The sequence below is a fragment of the Budorcas taxicolor genome, chromosome 9, assembly GCF_023091745.1.
Source record: "Budorcas taxicolor isolate Tak-1 chromosome 9, Takin1.1, whole genome shotgun sequence".
Classification (NCBI taxonomy): domain Eukaryota; kingdom Metazoa; phylum Chordata; class Mammalia; order Artiodactyla; family Bovidae; genus Budorcas; species Budorcas taxicolor.
In genome coordinates, this window is record NC_068918.1 from 4,708,785 (window position 1) to 4,722,426 (window position 13,642).

General features: G+C 43.9%; 1 protein-coding gene across 1 annotated transcript in view; it reads left to right on the forward strand.

The window, feature by feature from the left end:
- The first annotated feature begins 973 nt into the window (after positions 1 to 973).
- The window catches only part of CD109 (CD109 molecule), a 137,265-nt gene continuing 124,596 nt past the window's right edge, over positions 974 to 13,642 (forward strand). Inside the window, exons 1-2 of the mRNA XM_052645780.1 lie at positions 974 to 1,047; positions 2,338 to 2,510. Coding sequence (XP_052501740.1) covers positions 974 to 1,047; positions 2,338 to 2,510 — 247 coding nt within the window. The remainder of the gene's footprint in view (positions 1,048 to 2,337; positions 2,511 to 13,642) is intronic.

A 13,642-nucleotide genomic window follows, 5' to 3' on the forward strand; every position in this document is an offset into this window, starting at 1 on the left:
TGTTAAGGACTGAATGTGCCCGTTTTCCAACGGTTTCTGGCAGTTCCCCGCTTTTATGGTGTAGCCATGGTGAAACCTGAGTCATCTGAAGATGGTGAGAGTGCCAAGGAGTCGGGGAAGGAGCTGCAGCCAAGCCAGGACCCAGGAGCTGGGGCTGAGGAACTGCGGGCCACCCTGGGCCACTGGCCTTCCTTGGGGACAGGAGAGCCGCCCTAACCACTGTGTTTAAACAAATTGCTCCAAGCTTCACGGTGCTAATGAATACCTTCTGTAGCCGAAGTGTTCAGCGGCAGCCGAGTATGAAGCATCTTCCCACACAGTTGCTTCTCAGAGTTTCAAGGAGCAGCACCTCACACTCACACGTGCCAGAATTTTCTCTCCCCCTCCTTTTTTTAAACCGAGAAACCCACATTTTCCTGGAGAGGGAAACAAATACATGACTTTTTGTTTCAAGGGGGAAAAAAGTTTTCTCCAGGGCTTATTGATTCATATACATTCAACGGCTACCAGAAAATACACCCCTGTTTGGTGTGTGTTTGCCATTTTCTCTCAGATTCTGACTCACAGTCTGGAGGACAATGACTGATCTTTTCCCACCTCCCAGAGCGGCCGTGCACTTTTCTCCGCACAAGGAGGCGCCTGTTTACGCCCCCCGGGCCTCGCCGGCGGAGCCGGGGGCCCGGAGGGCGGAGCGGGGCGGCCGCGCCAGGTCGGGCGGGCCGCGCGCCTGCCGTCTCCCGCCCGGGTCTGCGGTGTCGGCCGGGGCGCCGAGGAGCGCCGCGGTGATGCGGCGGGAGGGGTGGAGCCGCCGCGCCCCGGCTCGGTTTGGAGCCCTCGCTCGGCCGGCGGGCGCGCCCAGCGCTCACTGCTGAGCCGGGAGTCTGGGCGAAGCCGGGAGGCGGTGAGAGGCCACACCCCGCGCGGCCCGCGTATTTCCTCGGGAGCCCGCGGCCGCCGCGCACACAGCGCCGAGATGCGGGGCCTCAGGCTCCTGACCGCCGCCTGCCTCTTCTGCGTGTGGAGCGCGGCGCTGGCCGCCGTCCCCGGGTAGGAGCGCGGGGCGCGCGGGGCGGGCGGGGAGCGGGGGTCCCCAGCCGGACCTCGGCCTGGAGATTGGAGCCTGCCTCGCTTCAGCTCGGTCCTCCCGGGGACAGTTAACTTTCTCCACCCACGAGGTTGTTAAGCGTCTCTGGCCAGGACTGCTTTCTGAAGACTTTTTATTTTTAGTCCACACTCCCTCTGAGTTTGTTTTGACTTTTTGCGCCCCTCGCCCCTACAGTAATGTGCTTTCTTTTAAAGACATGCATGCATATTTTTTCTAAACAAGATGTCTCAACTTTAGCAATGATAAGGTGTGGCCGAGGTGGTTAAGTATGGGTTCAGGTGCAGACTTTGTAGGAAGATAACCAGGGAGACACTTAAGTAATGGAATGCACTTCCTTCCCCCTCAGAGGGTTTTGCCCTGGAGCCCTAATTCTTGGTTTGGGCAGAGAAAGTGCTCTTTTAGCAATTTTTTGTGCTCTGCTCCACCTGGAAATGTCACAGATATTTAATTTCAGATGGTATATTTTAATCAGTGATGTTGATTAGATGATGTTTTCTTGGGTAGATGCCCAAACATATAAAGGTTTGAATAAGAAACAAGCAAAATCCATGTGTGTGTGTCTCTGTGTGTTTAAACCAAGAAAAAAAATTACCCTGGGATGATGTCTTCTATAAAGAAGTTTAGAGGCTTGTACTTTGCCAATAACTTCTGCATGTCTCAGTGTAAGCTGTCCTGTGCTATTTGTGGTTTGTAAAATGGAAATACTAACACAGGCGATCCTCTAGCAGCGCATTCATTACTGCATTAAAATTGATTTATGGGAATGTACAACATGATAAGTATAATTAACACTGCTGTATGTTATAAATGAATGTTATGAATAGAGTAAATCCTTAGAGTTCTGATCACAAGGAAAAAAATAAGTGTTTTCTCTATTTCTTTAATTTCGTTCCTATGTGAGATGATGAATGTTCACTAAATTTATTGTGATAATCGTCTCATAACGTGTGTAAGTCAAATCGTTATCTGTACACCTTAAACTTGTACAATGCTGTATGTCAGTTTTATCTCAATAAAACAGGAGAAAAATTGATTTAGGGGAATGATTGTTTTTTCAGCAGCCTTTCAATGCAGTTGCTAAATGGAGCAGTGGGACCACATTAATTGAAACAGTTACAGTTGACACTGTATAGGGAATCTATCTCACCATCTATGAAATTTGAGAATCTCAAAAGAATGAAGATGTAAGGATAAGCAACTTCATTTTCCTCTTGTTGTTGGGAACTTTTTAGGCCCAGGTTTCTGGTGACAGTCCCTGGGATCATCAGGCCAGGAGGAAATGTGACGATTGGGGTGGAGCTTCTGGAACACAGCCCCTCACAGGTCACCGTGAAGGCGGAACTGATGAAGATGGCAGCCAACCGCACGGTCTCTGTCCTGGAAGCAGAAGGCGTCTTTGAAAAAGGTAAGATACACAGCAGAGCTCCTTCTGCGATAATAATTGTTGTTCAGTTGCTTGGTGATGTCCAACTCTTTGTGACCCCATGGACTGCAGCACGCCCGGCTTCCCTGCCCTTCGCTATCTCCCCGAGGTTGCTCAAACTCATGTCCATTGAATCAGTGATGCCATCCAACCATCTCATCCTTTGTCATCCCCTTCTCCTGTCTTCAATCTTTCCCAGCATCAGGGTCTTTTCCATTGAGTCAGCTCTTTGCATCAGGTGGCCAAAGTATTGGAGCTTTGGCTTCAGCAGCAGTCTTTCCAATGAGTATAATTTCCTTTAGGATTGACTGGTTTGATCTCCTTGCTGTCAAAGGGACTCTCAAGTGTCTTCTCCAGCACCACAGTTAAAAGCATCAATTCTTTGACATTTGGCATTCTTTATGGTCCAAATCTCACATCTGTACATCTGCATTAATAATTGGAGTGTACTAATAAAGCCATGTGCTAGGTAGGGTCATGAAGAAGCCCCACATTTTCAGTGGCTTACACAATACACTTTTGTTTTTTACTCATGTAGAGTCCAAAGTGATGTTCCAGGGATGCTCTTCTAGGGAGAGGTTCTGAGGCCCAGGTTCCTTCCTCTTTGTGGCTCTGTCATCATCAGTATGTGGCTTCCAAGTCTGCAGGGCAGGAACGTGGAGTTCTTCCTGTGGGAGGTCCTTGTGGGCCAGGCCTGGACATGGCTCATATCACCCCTGCTCTCATGACCACGCTGAGCTTCACAGGAGTCTGGGGGTGTAGGACAGTGTGTGCCCAGAAGAGGGAATGGGCATAGTTAAAAGCCTGACACAAGACCGTATTTGCATATGGTTTATATAAACCATGTGTAACCATATGTCTTTATCGGGTGCAGAGGATTTTACTAAGTAGGCCCATGGGAAGTAAAGGAAGAACTGTAGTTAAAATCTAGTTTTATAGAATATGTTTTAATTTTTCAAGTGACAAGGAAAAAAAAGAAAAATGTAAGAAGTGGGAGCTATTTGTAAAAGAACCCACATCTCTTATGTTAAATTTGGGTTCTAACTAGGCCCAGGATTAAATTGGGTCAATGAATATATTCTTTTTCAGTACTAAGGACAAAATAATTTTGAGGGGTAAATAGTTAAATATATAAACTCATTTTTTCACAATGAAACGAACACTTTATTTTTTCTAATTGAAAGAGTAATATATACTCAGTGCTGGTAACCTGGAAAACACTGTAAGTAAAGAAAATAAACCAAAATCACCTGTAATCCTACCACCCACCTATAAACACTGTTAACTAGAAGCATGATTACAGGTTTAGTCATAGGCCAGAAACTGAGGCATAAATTCCTATAATGTTGAGAGTTATCTTTTAAGAGAATAATTTAAGGGCACAGAATGAAGGGTGGATGAAATTCCACAGTAGCTCATTATATAAATGTTTACCCTTTACCAGCATAGAGAAATTAACACCATCATGAAATAAGATAAAATCAAAGTTTATCTGCATTTGAGATTCTTTCTGTATTGGGAGGTTGACTGACTGGGTAGGTAAATTTGGAGCTGGAAGAGGTGATGCGTGCAGGGGCCAGGCCACTTTATGTTTTGTAGTGGGAAAGACAGGAAAGTGGGAGGCCTTGTCCCTGGAGAGGAAATGTGAGTGCTTAAGATCTGAGATTGAGTCTTCTCACTAGCTGTGTGATCTTAGGCAGGTTACTTAAATGCTCTGAGCCTCAGTGTCCTCATGTGTAAAATGGGGATAGTGTAAAGTTAAAATCAGTGTCTAGTACCTGTGAGACACTCAATAAACAACAGCTGTGAATATTGTGAAGCAGAAGATGGCCGGAAGCATCATTTCCTTTTACATGGGGGCCAATCTCTACTTTCATTATTGGAGTATTTATTCTGAAAATGGATGAAATCTTGGCCTTAGGATAATGGCTAAAGAAAATACTGAAATACCAAGTCACAGCAGACAACACAAGGCTCAAGAGGGGCGGATGGCACTATCCTGGGAGCTTAATGGATGTTTGAAAAAGAGAGAGAGAAAATGCACCATTTTCAGGGGCTGTTTCATTGAAAATACCATTGCAAGCTTGCTCCCTCTTTCAAAGGAAAATGTTAACTTTGTTATCAGGGGTTGTGAGTCATTGCTCTCAGAACAGATGCTTCCTGTAAGGTTAGGACTTAAGGATCAAGACATTTCTCCCTTTCTGTCTTCACATCCTTTGCTTTATCTGATTTTTCCAGTTGTAACAATATGTAGATCAAGAAGGACTTTGTAAATTAATGGGGCCTGGATCTCCCTAGGATTCATTTTATTTCTTGCCATCTAAACACAAGCAGTTAAATATATTTTAGGTCTGATTATTTCATCATTTTCTCATGGAGGCCTCCAAGAGGTTACTGCTAAGAAAAAGACAGCTTCCCTGGTGGCTCAGATGGTAAAGAATCTGCCTACAGTGCAGGAGACCCCGGGTTTGATCCCTGAGTCGGAAAGATAACCTTGGAGCAGGGAATGGCTACCCTCTCCAGCATTCATGCCTGGAGAATCCCATGGACAGAGGAGCCTGGGGGGTTGCAGTCCCCATGGGGTCCCAAAGAGTTGGACACGACTGAGTGACTAACACTTTCACTTTCACCTTCTAGCAGAGATGGGTAAGGAGGGAGACTGTTTGTGAGTGGCTGTTTCTAGCAGCTGGGCTGTTCTTAGAAATTTCTTGGGTAGGGCAGTGTTTCACCATAACCAGAATGCATTTAAATTGCAGCATATACGTTAATGGGCTTCCCAGGTGGCACTAGTGGTAAAGAACCTGCCTACCCGTGTGGGAAATGTAAAGAGACTCCGATCTGATCCCTGGGTTGGGAAGATTCCCTGCAGGAGGAGGGCATGGTAACCCACTCCAGTATTCTTGCCTGGAGAATCCCATGGACAGAGGAGCCTGGCGGGCTACAGTCCGTGGGGTCACAAAGAGTCGGACACAACTAAGTGACTAAGCACAGCACAAACCTTAATAAAATAAAAAAGTATGGCTTGTTCTCAAGGAAAAGCTCATTTATTTGTTTGGTAGATATGGGGAGAATTTTGTTTACATTTCCATCCTTGAGGCCAGTAGCATGGACTACATTACAGTTAGTTTATTCATTTGTAAATATATCAACTGTATTTATACGGGATCAATTATTTTTATGTATTTATTTTTTGGTGAACAATAGCCCTTGAGAAAAAAGTGTTTCTAATAAACTTTGAGGAGTTCTAAGAGTACAGACATGGCGTGTACTTGTCATTACAACCACCACCATCATCACCACCATCATCATCATCATTTCTATGGTGAATGGTAGAAAACAACTAGTTGAGTAAATATAATTGATAAAATTCAGTGGGGAGTAGTTGCCAGAGGAGAGAAGATGGAGCAGCTATGGAGATTTGAAATCGAATCAGACTGTCTGTCTGTTGGAGGGCGAGTCTGTCCCCTTATTTCTTACCTTCCGGTCTTTCACGTCTTCCTTTATTGTGTTGTTGCCCGGGAGTTCCACACCAAATTAAGAAAAGAAATGTTAACATTTGAATTCACAGGTCGTAAATGAGAACCAACTCTTAAAGCATGTAGAGTAATTGAATTATTTTTGATGTCCTTAAAACTGTAATTTCTGTTTTATTTCCCATTCTCTTTTTACAGTTTGAAATGTTCATTTGTAAACTTTCATTGTTTTTCCTGAATGAGATTTACCTCAAATAATGAAGAATATACCCTTTTCCTCCACTAATGAATTGTCACTGGTCTCACATACCCCTGATAAAAGATTAAAAAAAACCAAAATCTAAGGAATCTCCATACTGTTTTCCATTAGTGGCTGCTCCAATTAACATTCCCACCAGCAGTGTAGGAGAGCTCTATTTTCTCCACACCATCTCCAGCATTTATTGTCTGTAGACTTTTTAATAGCACAGGGAACTCTGCTCAGTATTCTGCAATAACCTAAATGGGAGAAGAATTGGAAAAAGAATAGATACCTGGCTGCTGCTGCTGCTGAGTCGCTTCAGTCGTGTCCGACTCTGTGCGACCCCATAGACGGCAGCCCACCAGGCTCCCCCGTCCCTGGGATTCTCCAGGCAAGAACACCGGAGTGGGTTGCCATTTCCTTATACCTGTATATATATATAACCAAATCACTTTGCTATACACCTGAAACTAACACAACATTGTTTGTCTGTGATACTTCAATATGAAATAAAATAAAAAACTAATTAATACAATTTCTTTTCTGTCCCTCTTCTCCAAAAAAAAGAGGAAAGAAAAGAAAAAAAAAATACTGCTAAACAGAAAATCTTGACTGTTAACTTGAGTGCTCAGGAGGGCATCTCCTGGCCTGGCTGCTGCTGCTGCTGAGTCGCTTCAGTCGTGTCCGACTCTGTGCGACCCCATAGACGGCAGCCCACCAGGCTCCCCCGTCCCTGGGATTCTCCAGGCAAGAACACCGGAGTGGGTTGCCATTTCCTTATACCTGTATATATATATAACCAAATCACTTTGCTATACACCTGAAACTAACACAACATTGTTTGTCTGTGATACTTCAATATGAAATAAAATAAAAAACTAATTAATACAATTTCTTTTCTGTCCCTCTTCTCCAAAAAAAAGAGGAAAGAAAAGAAAAAAAAAATACTACTAAACAGAAAATCTTGACTGTTAACTTGAGTGCTCAGGAGGGCATCTCCTGGCCTGGCTGCTGCTGCTGCTGAGTCGCTTCAGTCGTGTCCGACTCTGTGCGACCCCATAGACGGCAGCCCACCAGGCTCCCCCGTCCCTGGGATTCTCCAGGCAAGAACACCGGAGTGGGTTGCCATTTCCTTATACCTGTATATATATATAACCAAATCACTTTGCTATACACCTGAAACTAACACAACATTGTTTGTCTGTGATACTTCAATATGAAATAAAATAAAAAATTAATTAATACAATTTCTTTTCTGTCCCTCTTCTCCAAAAAAAAGAGGAAAGAAAAGAAAAAAAAAATACTACTAAACAGAAAATCTTGACTGTTAACTTGAGTGCTCAGGAGGGCATCTCCTGGCCTGGCTGCTGCTGCTGCTAAGTCGCTTCAGTCGTGTCCGACTCTGTGCGACCCCATAGACGGCAGCCCACCAGGCTCCCCCGTCCCTGGGATTCTCCAGGCAAGAACACCGGAGTGGGTTGCCATTTCCTTATACCTGTATATATATATAACCAAATCACTTTGCTATACACCTGAAACTAACACAACATTGTTTGTCTGTGATACTTCAATATGAAATAAAATAAAAAACTAATTAATACAATTTCTTTTCTGTCCCTCTTCTCCAAAAAAAAGAGGAAAGAAAAGAAAAAAAAAATACTACTAAACAGAAAATCTTGACTGTTAACTTGAGTGCTCAGGAGGGCATCTCCTGGCCTGGCTGCTGCTGCTGCTAAGTCGCTTCAGTCGTGTCCGACTCTGTGCGACCCCATAGACGGCAGCCCACCAGGCTCCCCCGTCCCTGGGATTCTCCAGGCAAGAACACCGGAGTGGGTTGCCATTTCCTTATACCTGTATATATATATAACCAAATCACTTTGCTATACACCTGAAACTAACACAACATTGTTTGTCTGTGATACTTCAATATGAAATAAAATAAAAAACTAATTAATACAATTTCTTTTCTGTCCCTCTTCTCCAAAAAAAAGAGGAAAGAAAAGAAAAAAAAAATACTGCTAAACAGAAAATCTTGACTGTTAACTTGAGTGCTCAGGAGGGCATCTCCTGGCCTGGCTGCTGCTGCTGCTGAGTCGCTTCAGTCGTGTCCGACTCTGTGCGACCCCATAGACGGCAGCCCACCAGGCTCCCCCGTCCCTGGGATTCTCCAGGCAAGAACACCGGAGTGGGTTGCCATTTCCTTATACCTGTATATATATATAACCAAATCACTTTGCTATACACCTGAAACTAACACAACATTGTTTGTCTGTGATACTTCAATATGAAATAAAATAAAAAACTAATTAATACAATTTCTTTTCTGTCCCTCTTCTCCAAAAAAAAGAGGAAAGAAAAGAAAAAAAAAATACTACTAAACAGAAAATCTTGACTGTTAACTTGAGTGCTCAGGAGGGCATCTCCTGGCCTGGCTGCTGCTGCTGCTGAGTCGCTTCAGTCGTGTCCGACTCTGTGCGACCCCATAGACGGCAGCCCACCAGGCTCCCCCGTCCCTGGGATTCTCCAGGCAAGAACACCGGAGTGGGTTGCCATTTCCTTATACCTGTATATATATATAACCAAATCACTTTGCTATACACCTGAAACTAACACAACATTGTTTGTCTGTGATACTTCAATATGAAATAAAATAAAAAATTAATTAATACAATTTCTTTTCTGTCCCTCTTCTCCAAAAAAAAGAGGAAAGAAAAGAAAAAAAAAATACTACTAAACAGAAAATCTTGACTGTTAACTTGAGTGCTCAGGAGGGCATCTCCTGGCCTGGCTGCTGCTGCTGCTAAGTCGCTTCAGTCGTGTCCGACTCTGTGCGACCCCATAGACGGCAGCCCACCAGGCTCCCCCGTCCCTGGGATTCTCCAGGCAAGAACACCGGAGTGGGTTGCCATTTCCTTATACCTGTATATATATATAACCAAATCACTTTGCTATACACCTGAAACTAACACAACATTGTTTGTCTGTGATACTTCAATATGAAATAAAATAAAAAACTAATTAATACAATTTCTTTTCTGTCCCTCTTCTCCAAAAAAAAGAGGAAAGAAAAGAAAAAAAAAATACTACTAAACAGAAAATCTTGACTGTTAACTTGAGTGCTCAGGAGGGCATCTCCTGGCCTGGCTGCTGCTGCTGCTAAGTCGCTTCAGTCGTGTCCGACTCTGTGCGACCCCATAGACGGCAGCCCACCAGGCTCCCCCGTCCCTGGGATTCTCCAGGCAAGAACACCGGAGTGGGTTGCCATTTCCTTATACCTGTATATATATATAACCAAATCACTTTGCTATACACCTGAAACTAACACAACATTGTTTGTCTGTGATACTTCAATATGAAATAAAATAAAAAATTAATTAATACAATTTCTTTTCTGTCCCTCTTCTCCAAAAAAAAGAGGAAAGAAAAGAAAAAAAAAATACTACTAAACAGAAAATCTTGACTGTTAACTTGAGTGCTCAGGAGGGCATCTCCTGGCCTGGCTGCTGCTGCTGCTAAGTCGCTTCAGTCGTGTCCGACTCTGTGCGACCCCATAGACGGCAGCCCACCAGGCTCCCCCGTCCCTGGGATTCTCCAGGCAAGAACACCGGAGTGGGTTGCCATTTCCTTATACCTGTATATATATATAACCAAATCACTTTGCTATACACCTGAAACTAACACAACATTGTTTGTCTGTGATACTTCAATATGAAATAAAATAAAAAATTAATTAATACAATTTCTTTTCTGTCCCTCTTCTCCAAAAAAAAGAGGAAAGAAAAGAAAAAAAAAATACTACTAAACAGAAAATCTTGACTGTTAACTTGAGTGCTCAGGAGGGCATCTCCTGGCCTGGCTGCTGCTGCTGCTAAGTCGCTTCAGTCGTGTCCGACTCTGTGCGACCCCATAGACGGCAGCCTACCAGGCTCCCCGTCCCTGGGATTCTCCAGGCAAGAACACTGGAGTGGGTTGCTATTTCCTTCTCCAATGCGTGTAAAGTGAAAGTGAAGTCGCTCAGTCGGGTCTGACTCTTTGCGACCCCATGGACTGAAGCCCACCAGGGTTCTCTGTCCGTGGGATTTTCCAGGCAAGAGTACTGGAGTGGGGTGCCATCGCCTTCTCCGCTCCTGGCCTGGAGGCACTGCTTATTTAATTACTACACTGAGCCTGCTTCCATCTTCCCACGGAAGGGTTCGGGTGAGGTGGACTCTGTGTCTATGTCTGTATCCTTTAATAATTTGCCTTTTCTTTTTGCCCTAAAATCTTGGAGAGTTAATGGGATGTTTATCTCCTATTTTTTAAGGATGAAACATTCTTCTTTGTCTTCTCCCATTGACTATGGGCCTTTTTGTTTTCTGTCTTGATCCACTGGGATGGAAAATCAATATTTTAAAATCTGAGATGTTAGCTGAAGAACTTAAAAAATCATTCAATTCAGCTTGGATGGCTTTCTGGTGGAAACAAAGCTCCTGAACATACATTTCATGGCTTGTAGATCACAATCGAGCCATGGTTTTTATGAGCATAGATGAATTAGTGTGCTATGCGGGCAGGTCTCCTAGGGAAGGTTTTCACAGGCAGTGTGCCAGTAGAGCTCAGTTTGAACTTGTAGCGACGTGAGAATTATTTTTAAAGGGTGTGGATTCTTCATTCACATGTCTTTGGTATTGTGTGTAATGTGTATACACAGTGCAGGACCAGAGTGTGGTCGCAATGAGCTTGAGCTCTGCAGCCAGGCTACCTGATGCCCTCCCATCGGTGACTGTGTGTCTGTGGGCTGTCACCTTTTCACTGGGCTTTGGTTTTATCATCTGAAGAGCAGTGGTTTCTGCTTTGTACAGTTACCCAGTTATTGTGAGGATGAAATGAGGTAAACATGTTTAGAGCACTTAAACACAGCAGACCTATTCAAGGAGCTGGTACCTACTGTTATTGGAAGATGATGGCAGCAATCATGTCAGAGGCAATTCTTGGTCACATGTTGGGAGGATCTTGAACTGGGAACTCTATAAAAGATACTCACTAGGAGGGGGTGGGAAGGGATGTAACATATTAAGTACTGAGTTTCCTTCTAGTGTGGAGATTAATGCACAGTCTTAACTTCAATAACCCTAGGAGGAAGGCCCTATTATCTTCATTTTAGAGATGAGAAGACTGAGGCTGAGAGAGAATAATTTTCCTGGATTAACACAGTAAATGGTATATATCGCCTGAATGTGAAGTTGGTTCTGATGGTTCTGTTGGTTCTGAATTTGAAGGTTTTCCACTGCCTGGAAGAACATGGAAGAATTTTTGCTTGTTCCACTTTGGAATAGTGACGCAATGTGGTATCAGTCTTCTGTGAAAAGCATTTTTCTCGTTTACTTGTGGTAGTTCAGAGTTGGATCTCATGAAATCTAATCTGGATCTAAGAGTTGCAAGCTGCAGTGCCAGCTCTCCTCCCGATTTAGTCTGAGCTTCGTAGAATTTGGGGGCGATGAGCCAAGTCAATTGCCTAGTTCATGGCTGAAGAGACTGAGGGGTGGTGTCTAGTGACTTGCTCAAGGTGAAATGCCTGTTGGTGGCAGAAACTGGAAACAGATCACAGGCCCCCAAATTTACAATCCAGTGCTTTTTCCATTATACTCTAGGAAACTCTCCTGACATATGGGGAACCGTGTGTGACTTAGGATATATTTGCAAACGTTGCTTTATCTGATACAAACAAAATATAGCTAACTAAGAAGTTGAAAAATGCTTACCTGCATTTTTGCGCTAGTTTCAGCTGAAGGTGGAGTTGCTCTTTATGGACTAATGGTTCTGCGTGGGTTGGGGGCCAGGCTAGTTTTAGAAATTCTATTGCTGTGATTCTCAAAATGTGAGTCATACTTATTGAAATACAGATTCTTGGTCATCTTCTCAAGACATGGGTAATGTCTGGGAATCTAAACTTTATTTTGAGCAGCCACCACAAGTGAGTCTCAGCTGTGCTAAAATGAGGACAACTGCGCTTCAGTTAAGACGATTCTCATGGATTGTTACCAACCAAGTACTGGAAAGCCTGAGAGTGAGAGGCAAGCCTTTGCAAGTCTGTGATGATTCAAGGCAGCTGAAGGCCCCGCCCAGGTTTCCCTGTGTGCCTTTCAGGCAGCCTCCAGCCCTCAACCTTGGTGTTAATTTAATGCAATGGAGAAACATGTCTTGGCATTTGATTATGAATCAGTGATGGAGTGAAGTTGAAAGTGAACAGACTGATTCTTTAAACTCTAAGTTAAACACGTTCTGCTCTTCTTCTGACACAGAATGAGTCACTGAGGACTTGTGGTGGAAACAGAAATCAGATCCTGTAAGAATTTGGGCGGGGTTGCTGTTTGATCCATTATGCTGTTAAGAAGACTTTACAATGCTGGAACTCCTTGTTTTCCTAATAATATTTCCCCCTGCTAATTTATTGTTTATTGCATGGGAGACCTGCATTTGATGTCTGGGTTTGGAAGATCCCCTGGAGAAGGAAATAGTAACCCACTCCAGTATTCTTGCATGGAGAATTCTATGGATAAAAGACCCTGACAGGCTACAGTCCATGGGGTCGCAAAGAGTTGGACACGACTGAGTGACTAACACATGGATTATTTGCTGTATGTGAAACGTGAATGAATGGGGCGGGCAGGGCAGAAGGAAGGAAGTTTCAGAGGTGGCAGAAGGAAAAGTATAATATTAAAAGTGCAGAGGCTGAGTTTTTATTTCTTGTTTGTTTAGCAAGTTCAGTGTGGTTGGTAAGTAGCGCTTCTTGTGTGTGACCCTCTGTCTGGTTCTGTTACATTTTACATGCAGAACTATACAGATGTCCATTCACGAGCATTCCACCTCTGCTGATATATTTGGCATTTTGTGGGAACAGTTACTTCACAGATGAGAGGAGGGAAGGGTGTGCCGGAGGAAAGTGCCCGGGGCTGGGAGTGGCAGGACTGAGGAGACAGAGCTTTGTGTGTATGTTTTCTGAAAAGATGTTACTCTCCGCTTTAGGTGAGTGTGGGGAAACACCCTGGCGGAGAGGCCCAGCAGATAGTTTTGAAATTGTAACTAGGGAGAGAGTTGAAGGCATAGGGAGAGAGTTGAAGGCGTTGTTTTCATAGAGGCAGACCATATTTCAAGTGTTGGTGGGAAGGCGCAGCATGCCCAAGAGATAACGCTAATGGAAAGAACCAGCCTGATGACTGGAGCTTGGGAGGCGGAAGAGAAGTCAGTGAAATGGCTGGACAGTGAGCAGCCAAGACAGGGATGGGTTGGAGGTGCTGAGATGTCTCAGATGGCAAGGGAAGAAACAGTACTGAGAAGGAAGTTTTTATTAACTTCCTTTTATTAACTCTGAAGTGTCCTAGAAAGTCAGGGAAGAAAAGGACAGAGAGAAGGGCATTGGT